General features: G+C 41.0%; 2 protein-coding genes across 2 annotated transcripts in view; both read left to right on the forward strand.

The window, feature by feature from the left end:
* The first annotated feature begins 7467 nt into the window (after positions 1-7467).
* Positions 7468-9360, forward strand: LOC127535820 (signal-regulatory protein beta-2-like). Its single transcript, XM_051954697.1, has 6 exons — positions 7468-7510; positions 7611-7940; positions 8277-8630; positions 8710-8844; positions 9061-9122; positions 9232-9360. Exons 1-6 carry the CDS (start codon positions 7468-7470, stop codon positions 9358-9360), a joined length of 1053 nt encoding a protein of 350 aa, XP_051810657.1.
* A 2770-nt stretch (positions 9361-12130) lies between these two features.
* The window catches only part of LOC127535821 (uncharacterized), a 133967-nt gene continuing 132128 nt past the window's right edge, over positions 12131-13969 (forward strand). Inside the window, exons 1-3 of the mRNA XM_051954698.1 lie at positions 12131-12166; positions 13084-13123; positions 13296-13390. Of these exons, the coding sequence (XP_051810658.1) occupies positions 12131-12166; positions 13084-13123; positions 13296-13390 (171 nt within the window). The remainder of the gene's footprint in view (positions 12167-13083; positions 13124-13295; positions 13391-13969) is intronic.

Below are 13969 nucleotides of genomic sequence, written 5' to 3' on the forward strand. Positions count from 1 at the left end.
ATGATTCAATGATGAAAAACAATTCAAATTGGACACTTCCAAGAGGAAGGAATACTTTTATTGGCGCTGTGTAATGGCTTTTTCAGAATGCTAAGTTTTCGTCTTACTGTAACGTAAAACAGATATGCTAAATGAAACTGATGTTTGTATACATTTGTTGCTTCTTTCTTTTAAAGAATAATACATTGAAAAAACAAATCTATAAAGTTCACTTAAAATTTAAGAGCTGTTTTGATTTTTCCCCACTTCTTTGCCTTCACATTTGTAATTTTTTGCTTTAAAATTATTTTTTTCCAAGATGTGTGTAGTTTGAAAACATAAGCTTGCATTCATTTCAGAATTAAATCTCAGCATATTGCTTCATCTGACTGAATTTTCCTTCTATTTGCAATGTTACAGACAGATTTTGACACTGATAAAATGTCAAATTTAAGGTTCTATTTACTCACGGAATTAAAACCATGATCATTCATGTGCGACTTTTTTTCTGGCCTCGTACAAAGGACAGTGATGATAGAAATTGGCCAACAGGATGAACAGAGAACAATAACTGAACACTATCAGAGCAGAATCTGAAAGGCTCTCAAACAAACACCAAATGCTCCAAACTTGTTTGATCAAAGTGATTTATCAAAATTATCAGATCAAACATTTACAAATGTTTCACAGCTGTAACTGACATTTGTAACTGTTAAAATTTGGCTGGATTAGAAAATTGTTATGACATAGAAAGAATCATATCTTGAAGATGAGTTTAGAATCAAATGTGGGAAAAGAGACCTTTCATATGCTACTATACTTGTTTTGACCAGCCACTTATTTCAAATGGTGATATGTCCCTTGAAAGTTTGTCCCAAATGCACTTTTCAAACTTTCCTCAGAAAACAGATGCTTCCACTTGTTTATATGTCAAAGATAGTCAATGTTTCGATCCTAAACAAAGTGAGGCACAGAGAGGTGAAGGTTCTGTGGGTCCTGACAAAAGTAAGAGGTATTAAGCAAAATGAGGACAATACAGTTGAATTTTCATGTCATAGATTTGACCATTAAAACAAACTCATTCTCATTTATACATATGTGATATGACAATTTTATCCACACTTATGGCGTGACTTTAGAGTTTTCATTGTTGCTCTGCTGGTCAGTCGCCCACTTTCATTCATACTGACTAAGATCCTTCCTTTCACCTGACCTGCTGTCCAGGGGTTGGTAATATTGGTTATGATTTGTCACTACTTCTCAGTCTGTTCCCAGCACAGAAAGCCATTATTGGTCATCACACTTTCCCTAACCGCTGCCTCGACCTTTCCATAAAAACGTCCATGGACTAAGGATAACTAAATGAATATCATTTGTGTGATAAAACAAAAATTGTGTAATAGGAAAAAAGACATTCTGAAGTAAGAACTGCTGACCCGGACTGGGGACATAGTCAGGCAAGGAAAGAGAACTTCAAGGAATTCCTTTATCTATATAATACATCCTCTGATGAGGACTCTGCTAAATCTTTGCACATATTCATGTCAGAGGTCACCAAAGTAGTCAAGAAACTCCTCAGTGGCGAATTGCAAGATGTGGACAAGATTAACCCTGAGAAGTTAACTTTTCTGGATATTGTTTGACTGTCTAGGTTGAAATGTTTCTTCAGTACCGTGTTGTTATTGAATACAGTTCTTGTAGAGTGGCAGACAATGGTGGTGGTTCACATCTTTGTTTTGTTTTATTATGGAACTGCGGATTCAGGAGGAGGAATGCAGTTTCACTATGGAACAGTGGACTCAGCTCTTTATCCTGGCGGAGCTGCTGATAGAGTCATGGGAATTTGACCAGCCAGTCCACATGTTTTATGGATTTGACAAAGTCTTACCCTCAAGTGAACCGGGGGGTTGTTACTGGGACTGGACCCGAATATCCCGAATATCCGAATATTCGTTTGCTAAGGCACTATCAGGAAATTAATTTGGTATCTGAATATTCACCATCACCATCTTGTACAACTAAAGTGAGAGATGTATTTGCATTCTTGGTCCAAAGTCAAGTGCATCTTGGGTGGGTGTTGGACTCTACCATGACTACCCCTTTTCTTTGATCCTGTTTTTGGTTTTAATGGACAGGATCTCAAGGTGAAGGAGGTTAAAGCTGCTGTCCGGAGTTTGAATCGCAGCGTCTCCCAAAACACTGGTGGTTCCACCGTCCCTCCCTCTGATTTCGCCCCTTTATTTGTGCACGCGCGCAGTACATGAGAGAAGTGCCCGGAGTGCTGCAGCATCTCGCCTGTTTTGCTGTTTTCCCCTCTTCTACATTTAGTAAATAATAAAGGAATTACGTTAGAATGCTGTATTGAGTCTAACTTGTCCTAATACCAAAATAACATGAATCTGCTAGGACGAACGAGTAAAGTTTCAATATGTGATTACACTCGTGTATCCCTCTGGATGACGTTGTTTATCAAACTTAGTGCATTTACGCGTGTTTATGTGTTAGATTGTTTATTTATTTCTATCTAGAGTTCAGAATTGCATGACTCCTCTGACGAAGAGTATGTCCCAGACGCCCCAACATCTTCCTCCAGAGGTCGGGCATCTAAACGAAGGCGTCAGCCGGGCTATGGAGGCCGTGGTCGGGGAGCGACGCGAGCACCCCGAGCCAAAAAACGTCCTGCAGTCTCTTGGCCTGACAAGCCGTGGGATTGGTAACTTTTCTGGAAGTTGCTGAGCCCTGATGCTCTCTCCTCCACAAGCAAAACAAATGTGCGCGCGGTTGCGTAGTGCATAGCTCGCCCACCTCTGCATGGGCTTGCTTGCTGTGCGCGTAACCGTTGATTGACAGCATGACAAAGCTGAAGCTCGAACTTGATTGGTCGGCAGCAACCGGTGCTTTTTGGAATAACATGGGGGTCTATGAGAGGAAGACGGAGCTCAGGAATAAATTTTCATATCGCGTTATACTAACTTTATATTATAGTATCGAACTAGACTAACACATTTAAGCTTTGTTAAAAAATGATACATAAATTGAAAACAAACAGAAACTCCGGACAGCAGCTTTAAGTATCTCCAGGTCTTGTTCATGAGTGACGGGAAAATGCATAGGAGCGTGAGATGGACAGGCAGCTTGTTGCAGCATCAGCAGTAATGCAGACATCGTACCAGACTGCAGCGGTGATGAGGGTTTGATTTACTAGTCAGCCTAAATTCTCGCCCTCTTTGATGGTCATGAGCTGCGGGTAGTAACCGAAAGAACAAGTGGCCAACATGAGTTTCATCCGTGGGGTAACTGTGCACAGCCTTAGAGATATGGTGAGGTGCTCAGACATCCACTTCGAGCTCGGAGCCCCTACAGACTTGGCGGCACCCAGCTGACCACCCTGATCCTGCCTACAGTCTGTCCATGCCTGCTGCCAACCCCAGGCCTGTTTTTTTGTTTGTTTTATTCTAATGAATCCTTTTGTTGATCTTTTATGACAATTTGTCAAGGCGTGAAAAGCACAGGAGACACTTTTGTGGTTGACCCTTCTAATAATGCAGTGCAGCAATGGTGTCCACACTGAAGGAGGAGGAAAGACTGACAGCAAATCAGGGCAGAGGCAGGGACTCTGACACCATTACAAGTTTCACATTATGTGGTTGCCATGTGTGCAGACACAAACTGAGAACGACTGAAACTTAGAGACAGACAGTAGTTCTGACAAAGTATCTGTACACCACAGCTTCCCACAGCAGTAGATAGAAGCATGAAATTTTATGTTTACACAATGTCTGTGTTTTAAATAAAGTTAAATGTGAATATAAATATATTTACTGATATGAATAAAACCCCTCATCTTCCTGGTGTCAGAGCACTTTGTACAGGCCTTCTGCATGTCTGTCATGAGAACAAACAGCCACATGCAGCAGCTACACTGACAGAGAAAAGCTGTGGTGAGCCATTTCTCCGCCTTTGACCAACCACTGAAACTGTTTACTGAGAACAGACCTAATTATGGCCTCTAACTAGATATGAACGTACAGGAGAACTGCAAAAGGCGTCAGCAGCCTAATTTTACCTGAACAAAGTGGGATTATTGTTGTAGTTTATCTTTCTTCTTTTTTAAAATACAGCTAATGTATGTTGTTGTTTTTAAACTACAGATATCTACAACAAAGTTAATCTATAATCTGAAACTATACAGTATATATTGTTCATTTTTGTTTTATTTTAAATGCATAATTACCGATTTATTCATCATTAATTTGAAAAGATTGCCATCACTGAACCAAAGTGAATCAAACTCAAACAGAGTTTAGGAAGTCAAATCAGTAGTTGATAAAGTCCTGCTCTTGCCAAAAAGATCAGGGTGGGACAAGTGAATGATTAGATCCTCCCCTCATGTATCAGCTAACGCCAGTACTAAACACTAAACCACCGATTAGTGAGATTAAAGATGGACAACTTCTCCTGTAAGTTGTTCTCATATTATTAATATACATAACAAGAACATCGTGTTATTCCACTTGTATATTTCAAAAACATAAAATAGTCGTGCAAGACCATCTTCCTGAGATTAAAAACAGAGTGAAACAGGAAGAAACACGCCTTTCGACTTGTATTCACAACTTTAGAAGTTCAGCCACAACAGTGCCAAAGTTTCCACGCATCATTTGTTTGTCAGTGATGACTTAATTTGTGTTTGTCTCTGAGTGCAAAGGAGGACATAAAGTTTCAAAAGTATTTATCATGGTGCTCTGGTAGCTCACTGGTAGCCCTTACAAAAATACTTGAAAAATGATCAGCAAATGGTCATTGTTCTTTTGTTTTAATTTGCATTTTAAAATTACTTTTTCTGTACCCACCCTTCCATTTACGTATATTCGAGTTACTTGTACAGCCGAGACACAGCATCGTGTCACAGCTCTTAGGCTCATATTGAACTGGGGAAATTGTGGTTTTATGCTATTTAGGCCAACGTGTCTTCACTTGCGGTTGACAGTATGTTGACCCTCATAAAAACCACAAACCAAAATGTTCCAGTCTGCTTTTTAGATTGTGGGCATATTTTCAGTCTCAGTAGATGTAGAGTAGTTGTGCCTGAAACATCCACTGGACTGTTCCATAGTGTCAGGTGAGGTGGATTATCACGCTGCCTCACAGATATTCTGGTGTCCAATGTTATTCCATTTGTGATTTGCTTTAACATTAACCTGGCTTTATGACCACTGACAGGTGAAGTGAACAACACTGATAATCTCGTCATCATGGCACCTGTTAGTGGGTTGGATAGCAAGTGAATCTCAAGCCAGCTTCAGAGTCCGCAAACTTCAAAATTGCAATATTTCATTTTCCAGCAGTCCTGCAGTAGATCATGCTCCTCAAGATTACTGAACACACCTCCACATTTGTAGCCTAGCCGCGCTAGACAACCCACGGCAACAAATTTAATTCTCTACCAGGGTGGGTCTAGTTACCCTCCATAAGGCTCGAGGTTGGATGCTCCTAAAACTGGCCGGACCAATCACCATGAAGTGTAGAGTCAGAAGGCGGGCGTAAATAAGTGAAGACAGAGGTGCGACGATTCTGACAGAAACAACCGGAAACAACTAGCCTAGTCGTGCTAGACAACCCACGGCAACGAATTTAATTCTCTGCCAGGGTCGACAACAAAAACGACAACAGTCGTTGAGCTCCATTAGCACCGACTCTGAATAATCTTTCTGTTAACATGTCTGTAATATACTTGAACTTCACCCATTGACTGAATAAGTAAGGCTTCACCGAACTCCCACATCCTCTGATTTCCGGCGCTCTAGGAGCCTATTCGTTGCGCTGATTGGTTGTATACCTACCCAATTGCCGCAGAGTGATTTGATAGACAGCCTTTTAGCCCGCTTCCCTCCCTGTCGAGTGTGCCTAGACCTTTGCATCTTCAGAACATGGGTCTAGCGCGGCTAGGCTCCCACTTTTGAGCTCTTACAGAAGGAAGAGTGGCTCTCGCCAAAGGCAGGCCTCACCACTCCCCAGCGCCATGGCAAACATGGTGGAAGAATGCACCTAATGCAGTGCAGTCCTGGTCAACCAGTCCTGCTTCCTAACAGATTCCTCGCCTGTCCTTGTATCTCAGAGGACCCCTGATGTCTCATCTGTTCTGACATCTGAGAGGGTCACCGAGGTCAACATCAAGTCCAGGGTCCTGCCAGAATCAACTGACAGGACTCTAGTCCAGACTGAAGTCCAGATTTGGCTTACATTTCCCTGGATCTGGAGTCAGATGAAGTTTCCCCTGGACCAGCATCACAGTCAGCAGACGTTGCCCAGTTCTGAAGTCTGTGCTCCCAGCTGAATCCCATCTGCCCAGCTTGCAGACATGCTCTGCTTTTACCATCGCCTCCAGTGGTTCCCCGCCAGCATCCAGATGATCTCCACCGGCCAATGCCACCAAGCATTTCTGCCCGTTCCCCCAGCCTTCAGCTCATCTTCCGGAGTGGTCCTGCTAATAAGACCACTTACTTTTCAATGCTTAAATGAAAAAAAAATTATGATGGTGAAAGTTGACAAAGTAATCAATGGTTAAAGACAAATTTTAATTCGAGTTGACAGCTCCCCACATGTGACCACAGCACAGCATCCTGGGCTCTGAACATTAATTCATTCATTTGAATGGAAAAAGTGGAAAACATGTTAAATGTCCCAAAATATTAAAGATATAAATATGAACAATAACATCACCCATGTCCTCAAAAAGTTAAATATCTTGACATTCAAATGTACTTCCTGTGGTGTTAATTTTGAGCAGAACATGCACTTTTGAAATACAATACATGTGTTGGTCCCAGATTTTGTGTAAGATGAAAAATATTGACGAAGTACTTAAAATCAAAGATCTGTATATTTATGAATCTAATTTCAGGAGCTTATTAAGGGGATGAATCAAGTTTAAGATTGATGGCAAATAGTCAACAGAAAAGAGTACAATGTGAAAAACAGATCCCTGGAGACGATGTGATCCATGGACAATCTGTTTCTGTGACATAATCTGTAAACCTGTAACCATTTGGTTTCACAAATTCACTGTAACAATATGCTGGGTTGAACAAATATTTGCGGTTTCAAACCTTCTGTGGACACCTCATAACAAATACCTGCTACCTGAACTTTCTGGTTATGTGTTGAGCTGTGCAGCTGAAAGTGAGATCAGAGGATGGACATTACAAAATACAGATGAAAAAAACTGTAACATGAGCTTGTAAAATTCAGAACAACAAAATGCTTTATCATTATCAAATGAGTGAGTAAATGAATACGAATGAGGCGATACAATCCTCAAAGCCCTGGACTAGACCAATGTGGCAGGAAGTGAACTTTAGAATCTTTATTCTTTGGGAACCAATCAGATGCATTTGGTAGTGTGACATAGAGGGTACTGGCCAACTTATAACTCCTCCTACACTCAATTAAATAGCAGCAAGGTCCCTGACAGCAGACAATGTCAAGATGATCGTCTTATGGATTACACTGCTTGTTCTTCATCAAGGATGTAAGTACTTTCTAATTTTCACATGGCGTTTCCAGATGGTGGATTTCCTGCATCATTGCGACTTACTGTCTTCTGTATTTTCTGTTTTCTTTTAATTCAGATACACTCATTCCAGTGATCCCAGTTCAAATTGGTGAATCTACAAATTTAACATGTGCTCTGTCTAATAAAGATAATCGCGAAGGAGACATCCACTGGTTCAAGCAGAGTGTTGGAGATAATCTGAAACTAATTGTGACTCAGTGGAAATATAGAATACATCAGTATGCACCAGAGTTTAATAACTCAAGATGGAAGGTTAATAGTGACGACAATTTTACCAACCTGACAATTTTGAGAACAATCCAAGAGGACGAGGGAATCTATCATTGTGCATTCATCAACTGGCTTGGCATGTCTAAATCAAGTGGGATATATTTGATCATAAAAGGTAATTAATTATATGAGCTACTTTGTATTGGTTTACAAACAGTAACAACAAAAGCACTACTGTAAATATATTTATGAATAACCGTCATTGAACATGTTCGAAAAAAGATGGTAAACATATTTTAATTTCAGTCTGATGAAAAGTACATTCATTATGCATTTCTTCTATTTAAATCCAAACATTATTTCAACCACTGATTCAATTGAAGTATAGTATCAATAATCCCTGTTCATATCAGTAAGATATAAAACTACTAAAATCCCATTTGAGATTTTTCTCAGGCTTTAAAAATGTGCTTTCAAGTCTCATTCTGTTAACAGTTTTTTCATTACACAGGAGACGGTCAGAAGACATCAGACTACACTGTTGTTCAGTCCACAGCATCACATTCAGTCCATCCAGGAGAATCACAGACTCTCCAGTGTTCAGTCTTCTCTGACTCTGACAAGAAAACATGTTCAGGAGATCTGAGTGTGTTCTGGTTCAGACCTGGATCAGATAAATCTCATCCAGACATCATCTATACTGATGGAAACAGACCTGATGAATGTGAGAAGAGATCTGACACTCAGAAGAGCTGTGTTTATCGCTCCTCTAAGACCTTCAGCTCCTCTGATGCTGGGACTTACTACTGTGCTGTGGCCACATGTGGACAGATACTGTTTGGAAATGGAACTACTCTGACCAATGGTATGATTTTATGTTCAGCACTGAAGATATACAAAATATGTTAATAACATCATCAGTAATTATTCTACTTCTCTTTCAGATGCTTGTTTACAAACTGCACAATCTGAAATGATTGCTCTGGTGGTAGCAATAATCTGCTTGGCCATTTCTGTGATTGTGAATATCGTTTTAATCCGTTACCGAACTTCAAGAGCAGCACAGGAACAATTCACAGGTAAATGTTGTTTATTGAGTCACGTTCTACACAGCTGTGATTTTACTTAAGTTTCAAACATCTGACCTAATTTCATAGATCTTTGTAGACCAATATTATTAATTCATATTTACACACTGCACTGATGACTATGACAAATTCGATTTGTTCTTTCAGCATTTGATCTTAATTAGAGAGTAAGATAAAGGACATAATTCTGTTTTTATTTGTCATTAGGAATAGAATTTACCTCCTCACAAGCAAGACACGACAATTTGAGTCAACCAGGATTTGATACTGTAAGTAATGATACTAAATCACATTATTTATGGTGATTTCATTAATATGATTCCTATCAGCTTGATATGATAATGTGACTTCATAATGATCCTTTTATTTTCTGCACAGACTGAAGGTGGACATGATCTGAACTATGCTGCGCTGCATTTCTCTGGAAAGAAAGCTAAACGAGGAAAGAAGAAGATGGAGATGAAGACTGAGGAGAGTGTGTATTCTCAAGTTAAATGCGAATTGTGAATGTTCCTATTAAAAACTGATCTCTTCCAATGAAAATAAATGACTGCAAATCCTCAGTTTTATTAAAGAACAATCTGTTTTTTGATAAAACACAAAATCTCCTTTGATGCCATCAGTGTGCTGAAGCATCACGTGTGAAAAGGACTTTGAGATGCTGACAAACCAGCCCGTTGATTGACTGTGTTTCCTGAAATGTTTGCTGACAGTAGTTTTTTAGTGTTTCTGCTGATACCAACCTGGTCTATGTCAGAGAAACGCCTCTTCAGCTGTGAACAATGACAGTTCAGAGAAATTGTACTGTGACTCTCAAAATTCATTCATTGAGGATATATTTGATTATATTTTTATTTTGTGTTTGCTCAGCAAAATATTACAGGCAGCCTGATGCAGTTTGACTGTGGTAAGCATGAAGACTGTAACAGAAGTTGAAGACAAGAAAATATTAAATGATTTGCTTTGTAACATTTAATTTCATTGATTGCTGTTGTTAGTTTGCTGACCATTCAAGCTCCTGCAGATTATGTTTCAGACCAAATTTTGATTTTTGACTGGAAGAAATAGCTGACTTTATGGAAAAGACTGAAAGGAAACATCCTATTGGATTATTACTGGAAGATGTCATTTTATATCAATTACTATTTTGCTCAAAAACGTGCCCACCATCTGAAGTCTACACAATCAGAATCTGTACTGAAATCAACTTCTCTTTTTTTTTTTTTTTTGTCCTGTCCGGCAACAGAGCAGGCAGAATGAGGATCTGGCTGCTGCATTGTGCCATACAAGTTTGCTTTTCCAAGGGGAGTTCGTAAGTATAAGACTCCCCTTGATACTGTACAGTAATTTATTTAGATTGAATACTTGTTGATTAGTTAAATACACATAAATTTGCCGGACCTGACAGGGGAAAGGCAGGAAGAGAGAAACGAGAAAAGGAGAAAAAAAACAACAACAAGAGGGGATAGTGAAGAGAAAAGAAAAAGTGCAAGAATACAATTATCTTTCAATTGAAACCGACACAACAGATAACAAGCTAGTACACCTTAACAAAGACACACCGGAACGCATCCTACGGGTTTTGTTAGGAAACACAGCTAGTAATTATTCAAATCATCTATGTGAAACACACAAACTGAGGAAACATGTCTTTTGATATTTTGGCACCAGGACAAACTTAACACCCCCCAAGACAACATGGTTGCTATGTTCACATGCAGAGTACGGTGCAATTGTGACTGTGATCATGCAACTATGACCTCTGACCTCCGTGAAGGCCAGAAGCGGGCCCGAGAGCCCACAAGACCGGCAGCCGGCAGCAATCCCAGAGTAGAGATCCGAGCCACCAAACCACGAGGACGACCACGGACCGGCCCGGAAGGGGGCAGAGGGAGAACCCGGCCAGGACCTCCAGCGTCCAGCAGGGCCGGGCCCCAGGCGACCAAGATCGGCAGCCGCCGACCCCGCCAGGGGCCGGAGGCCCAGGGCGGACCCAGCACAGGACACCGGGCCCCAGGCGCCAAAGAGGCAACCCCCGCCCCCCCAGGCAGAGGGTCAACATCGCCAGGGGAAACAGACACCCCAGACGGCCACCCGGCATGGGCCGGCGTCCCCGCCGCAGCCCAAGATCCAGGGCCAGCATATATTATCATGTTTGTTCATTTATCGACTTCAAGTGGAATTTTTTTTCTTCAGACATCCCAGTTTTGGCAGTAATCCCAGGGTGTTTTTTTTGTTTTGTTTTGTGTTTATGTATTTTTTTTGGTTTTTGTTTGTTTTTCTTGTGAAACAACTTCCCTTACTTCACAGCAGCACACCTCTGTACATATGTCGGCAGTCTCAAGTTGCTGTCTGACTGCAGTCAAATGGAAAATTTTAGCATTACATCATTTCATATGAATGGAGAAAATAATTATAACATGTTAAATATTTCATAAAATATTGCAAATATAAATATGAAACATCAACTATGTTTTCGATAAGCAAAAAACATTTTTATATTCAGATTATTTTTTTCATATTACTAATTCTGAGCAAAATAAGATTTTTTTTTCTTCACACAGTATACGATTGTGAACAAAAGTTTACATACACAAGACCATGTACATCATAGAACTCTTGAGTTTTCAGTGATTCTTATAGCTTTATTGTCCATGGTGGAATGTTGAAACACATGTGCCTTAGTCACAGAAAACAATCATGCATCTTTGTCCTTCTGGAAATATGGCAAAATCTGCTGGGTGAAGAATGTACATACAGCAACTAGATTTTTCAGTGGAAGTAGAAAGCTGTGTGATTCAAATTTCTTACTGACGTAGTTTTAAATTTCATATGAGTGATTACTATTGTCTAGAGCTGCAGACTTCTCTGAGCCACTTTCAGTATGGCCTATTTAATACACTCATTATACTCAGCCACAAACAGTATAGTGGGAAAGTCTATAGATCTCAGCAAAGATCTGAAAAAAGCAAATCATTGACTTGAAGTAAGGAAAGTCACTTTGAGCCATTTCAGAGCTGCTGCAGATAACAGAATCATTACTGGAAAACATTTGTAAGCATACTGTGCGTTGGTACAGTTGTATCACTGCTCCAATCAGGAAGAAAGAAAACATTAAACAGGAAATGAAACAACACAGAAGGAGGATCACCTCCATATCCATCCATTTACTTCCGGATATCCGGACATTTTCCAGTCATGTTATCACCCTATGGAGGAAGTTCATTTTGGCCGCTTGTACCCAGGATCTCGTTCTTTAAGTCACTATACGGAGTTGATGACCGTAGTTGAGGACTGGAATGTCGATGGACAGGTAAATGAAGAGCTTTGTCTTCTAGCTCAGCTGCGTCATCACCAAGACGGTCCGGCACAATGCCCACATCATTGCTGACACCACACCGAGCTGCCAGTTCATCTTGCACTCCATTTTCCCATCACTTGTGAATAAGATCCAGAGATCCTGAAATTCCATTGCTTGGGGAAACAACTACTCCCCAACCTGGAGTGAGCAATCCAACAATTTTTGGCACAGTACCATGTCCTTGAACTTGGAAGTGTTGACTTGCATCCCAGCCGCTTCACACTCAGCTGCACACCACTACAGTGTGTCCTGAAGGTCACAGTCTGATGAGGTCAACAATATCTGTAAAAAACAGAGACACAATCCTGAGTTCCCCAAGCCAGACACTTTCCCAGACACTTGCGGAGATGGAAAAGACCCAAACCCAGCCCGTCCTCATGTGACCACTCCTACCAGTTTCCTGTGTGGCAGCCTCGAATCAGCTTCCTCAACGGCCTCCTCGGACCTCCACTTCCTACCTGTCCTCACTTGGATCCCTGCATAGGCCACCTTTGTATCATTTGAGTCCCTGTACTGTATCATTTCTCGGCCTTTTGACTCCTTGAATTCCTCCTTCAAGTATTTGAAAGGCAGTTTTAATTTGCTGTGGTGTCCATAGAGTGTGGTGCTGCTCTTTAAAAGATTTTTCTGTAAACGAAAAATGTGCAAAGTCCTCAAGAACAAGCCCCATTAGTGGGCAAACAAATTTAGCCAGTAAGTCTATAAAGTAATCATTCACAACTATTACAACATCCCCCAGGTCCTGTACTACTTTGTCCCCCAGCTGTAACTCCCAAATTTCTCGACTTACCACGTTACGCCCTCTACATCTAACACCAGTTAGTTGGCAGTATTGTTTTCCTGTCTGTCTCTCCCTGTCCCTCTCCCAGGTGTACATGCATACAGGAGGGAAACAGGTGCCACTCATAAGTAATCACTCACAGGTGAAGATGATCAGACGCTACTCGCCTCAGTATATAGCCAGGCACCAATCACTACACTTCTTTGGACTGTTGAACAATGCCGTCATTAATCTGATCCTTGTTCCATGTAGCTCCTGGGTACCCGGCTCTTGCGAACAGTTGTTTCTCCTGTTCTGTAGTTCTGGACCTCCACCTGCCTTCCACTACCCTCCGCATCCTCGGTCTGTCTGCTATCATCTCTACTTCCTGGATTACCTTCTCCCACAGCTCCTCTGTATACAGCAGCTGTTGCCATTCCTGCCGCATGCCACCTCAGCCTGCCTCCCCGGCTCTATTTTCCCTCATCAGTCCTCAGTTAAGTTCTCGATCACTGTACCCAGTTCAGTCTGTTAGTGTAATGTGTCTGTTGTCTTTGTAGCTTTAGCCCTCTGCTTAGCTTAGCACCACTATTGGTATTCAGTTGGTCATTATTTTTGTATTTTATAAGTACTTGTTGATTGTTTATATCCTTCTCTCGCTTAACCGTTTGGCTCCGAGTTCAGTCCATAGCTTAGAGTCGTTTTATGGATAAACTGTCTTGCTTCTAGTCTTACCTGGTTTGAGTTATTAGAATTCATTATTCTTGTCTAGAGTCTGGTAAACCATAATTATTTCTGCCTCACCCCGAGAGGGCCTCCTTAATTGTATCACTCCGTGCCTGGCTCAGTATTAGCCGCAGATCTGCTAGTGGTGATAGCCAGCGAGTGTCAGTGCCAGCCCAGCCAGCGGTGGAGGTGATCCAGCTGATGGTTCTGTTACTGTTATTCCAGCTAGCAATGATGAAGACTGCGGCCCAGGGTTTACCTCAACATCA

This window comes from Acanthochromis polyacanthus, chromosome 10 (genome assembly GCF_021347895.1).
Source record: "Acanthochromis polyacanthus isolate Apoly-LR-REF ecotype Palm Island chromosome 10, KAUST_Apoly_ChrSc, whole genome shotgun sequence".
Lineage (NCBI taxonomy): Eukaryota > Metazoa > Chordata > Actinopteri > Pomacentridae > Acanthochromis > Acanthochromis polyacanthus.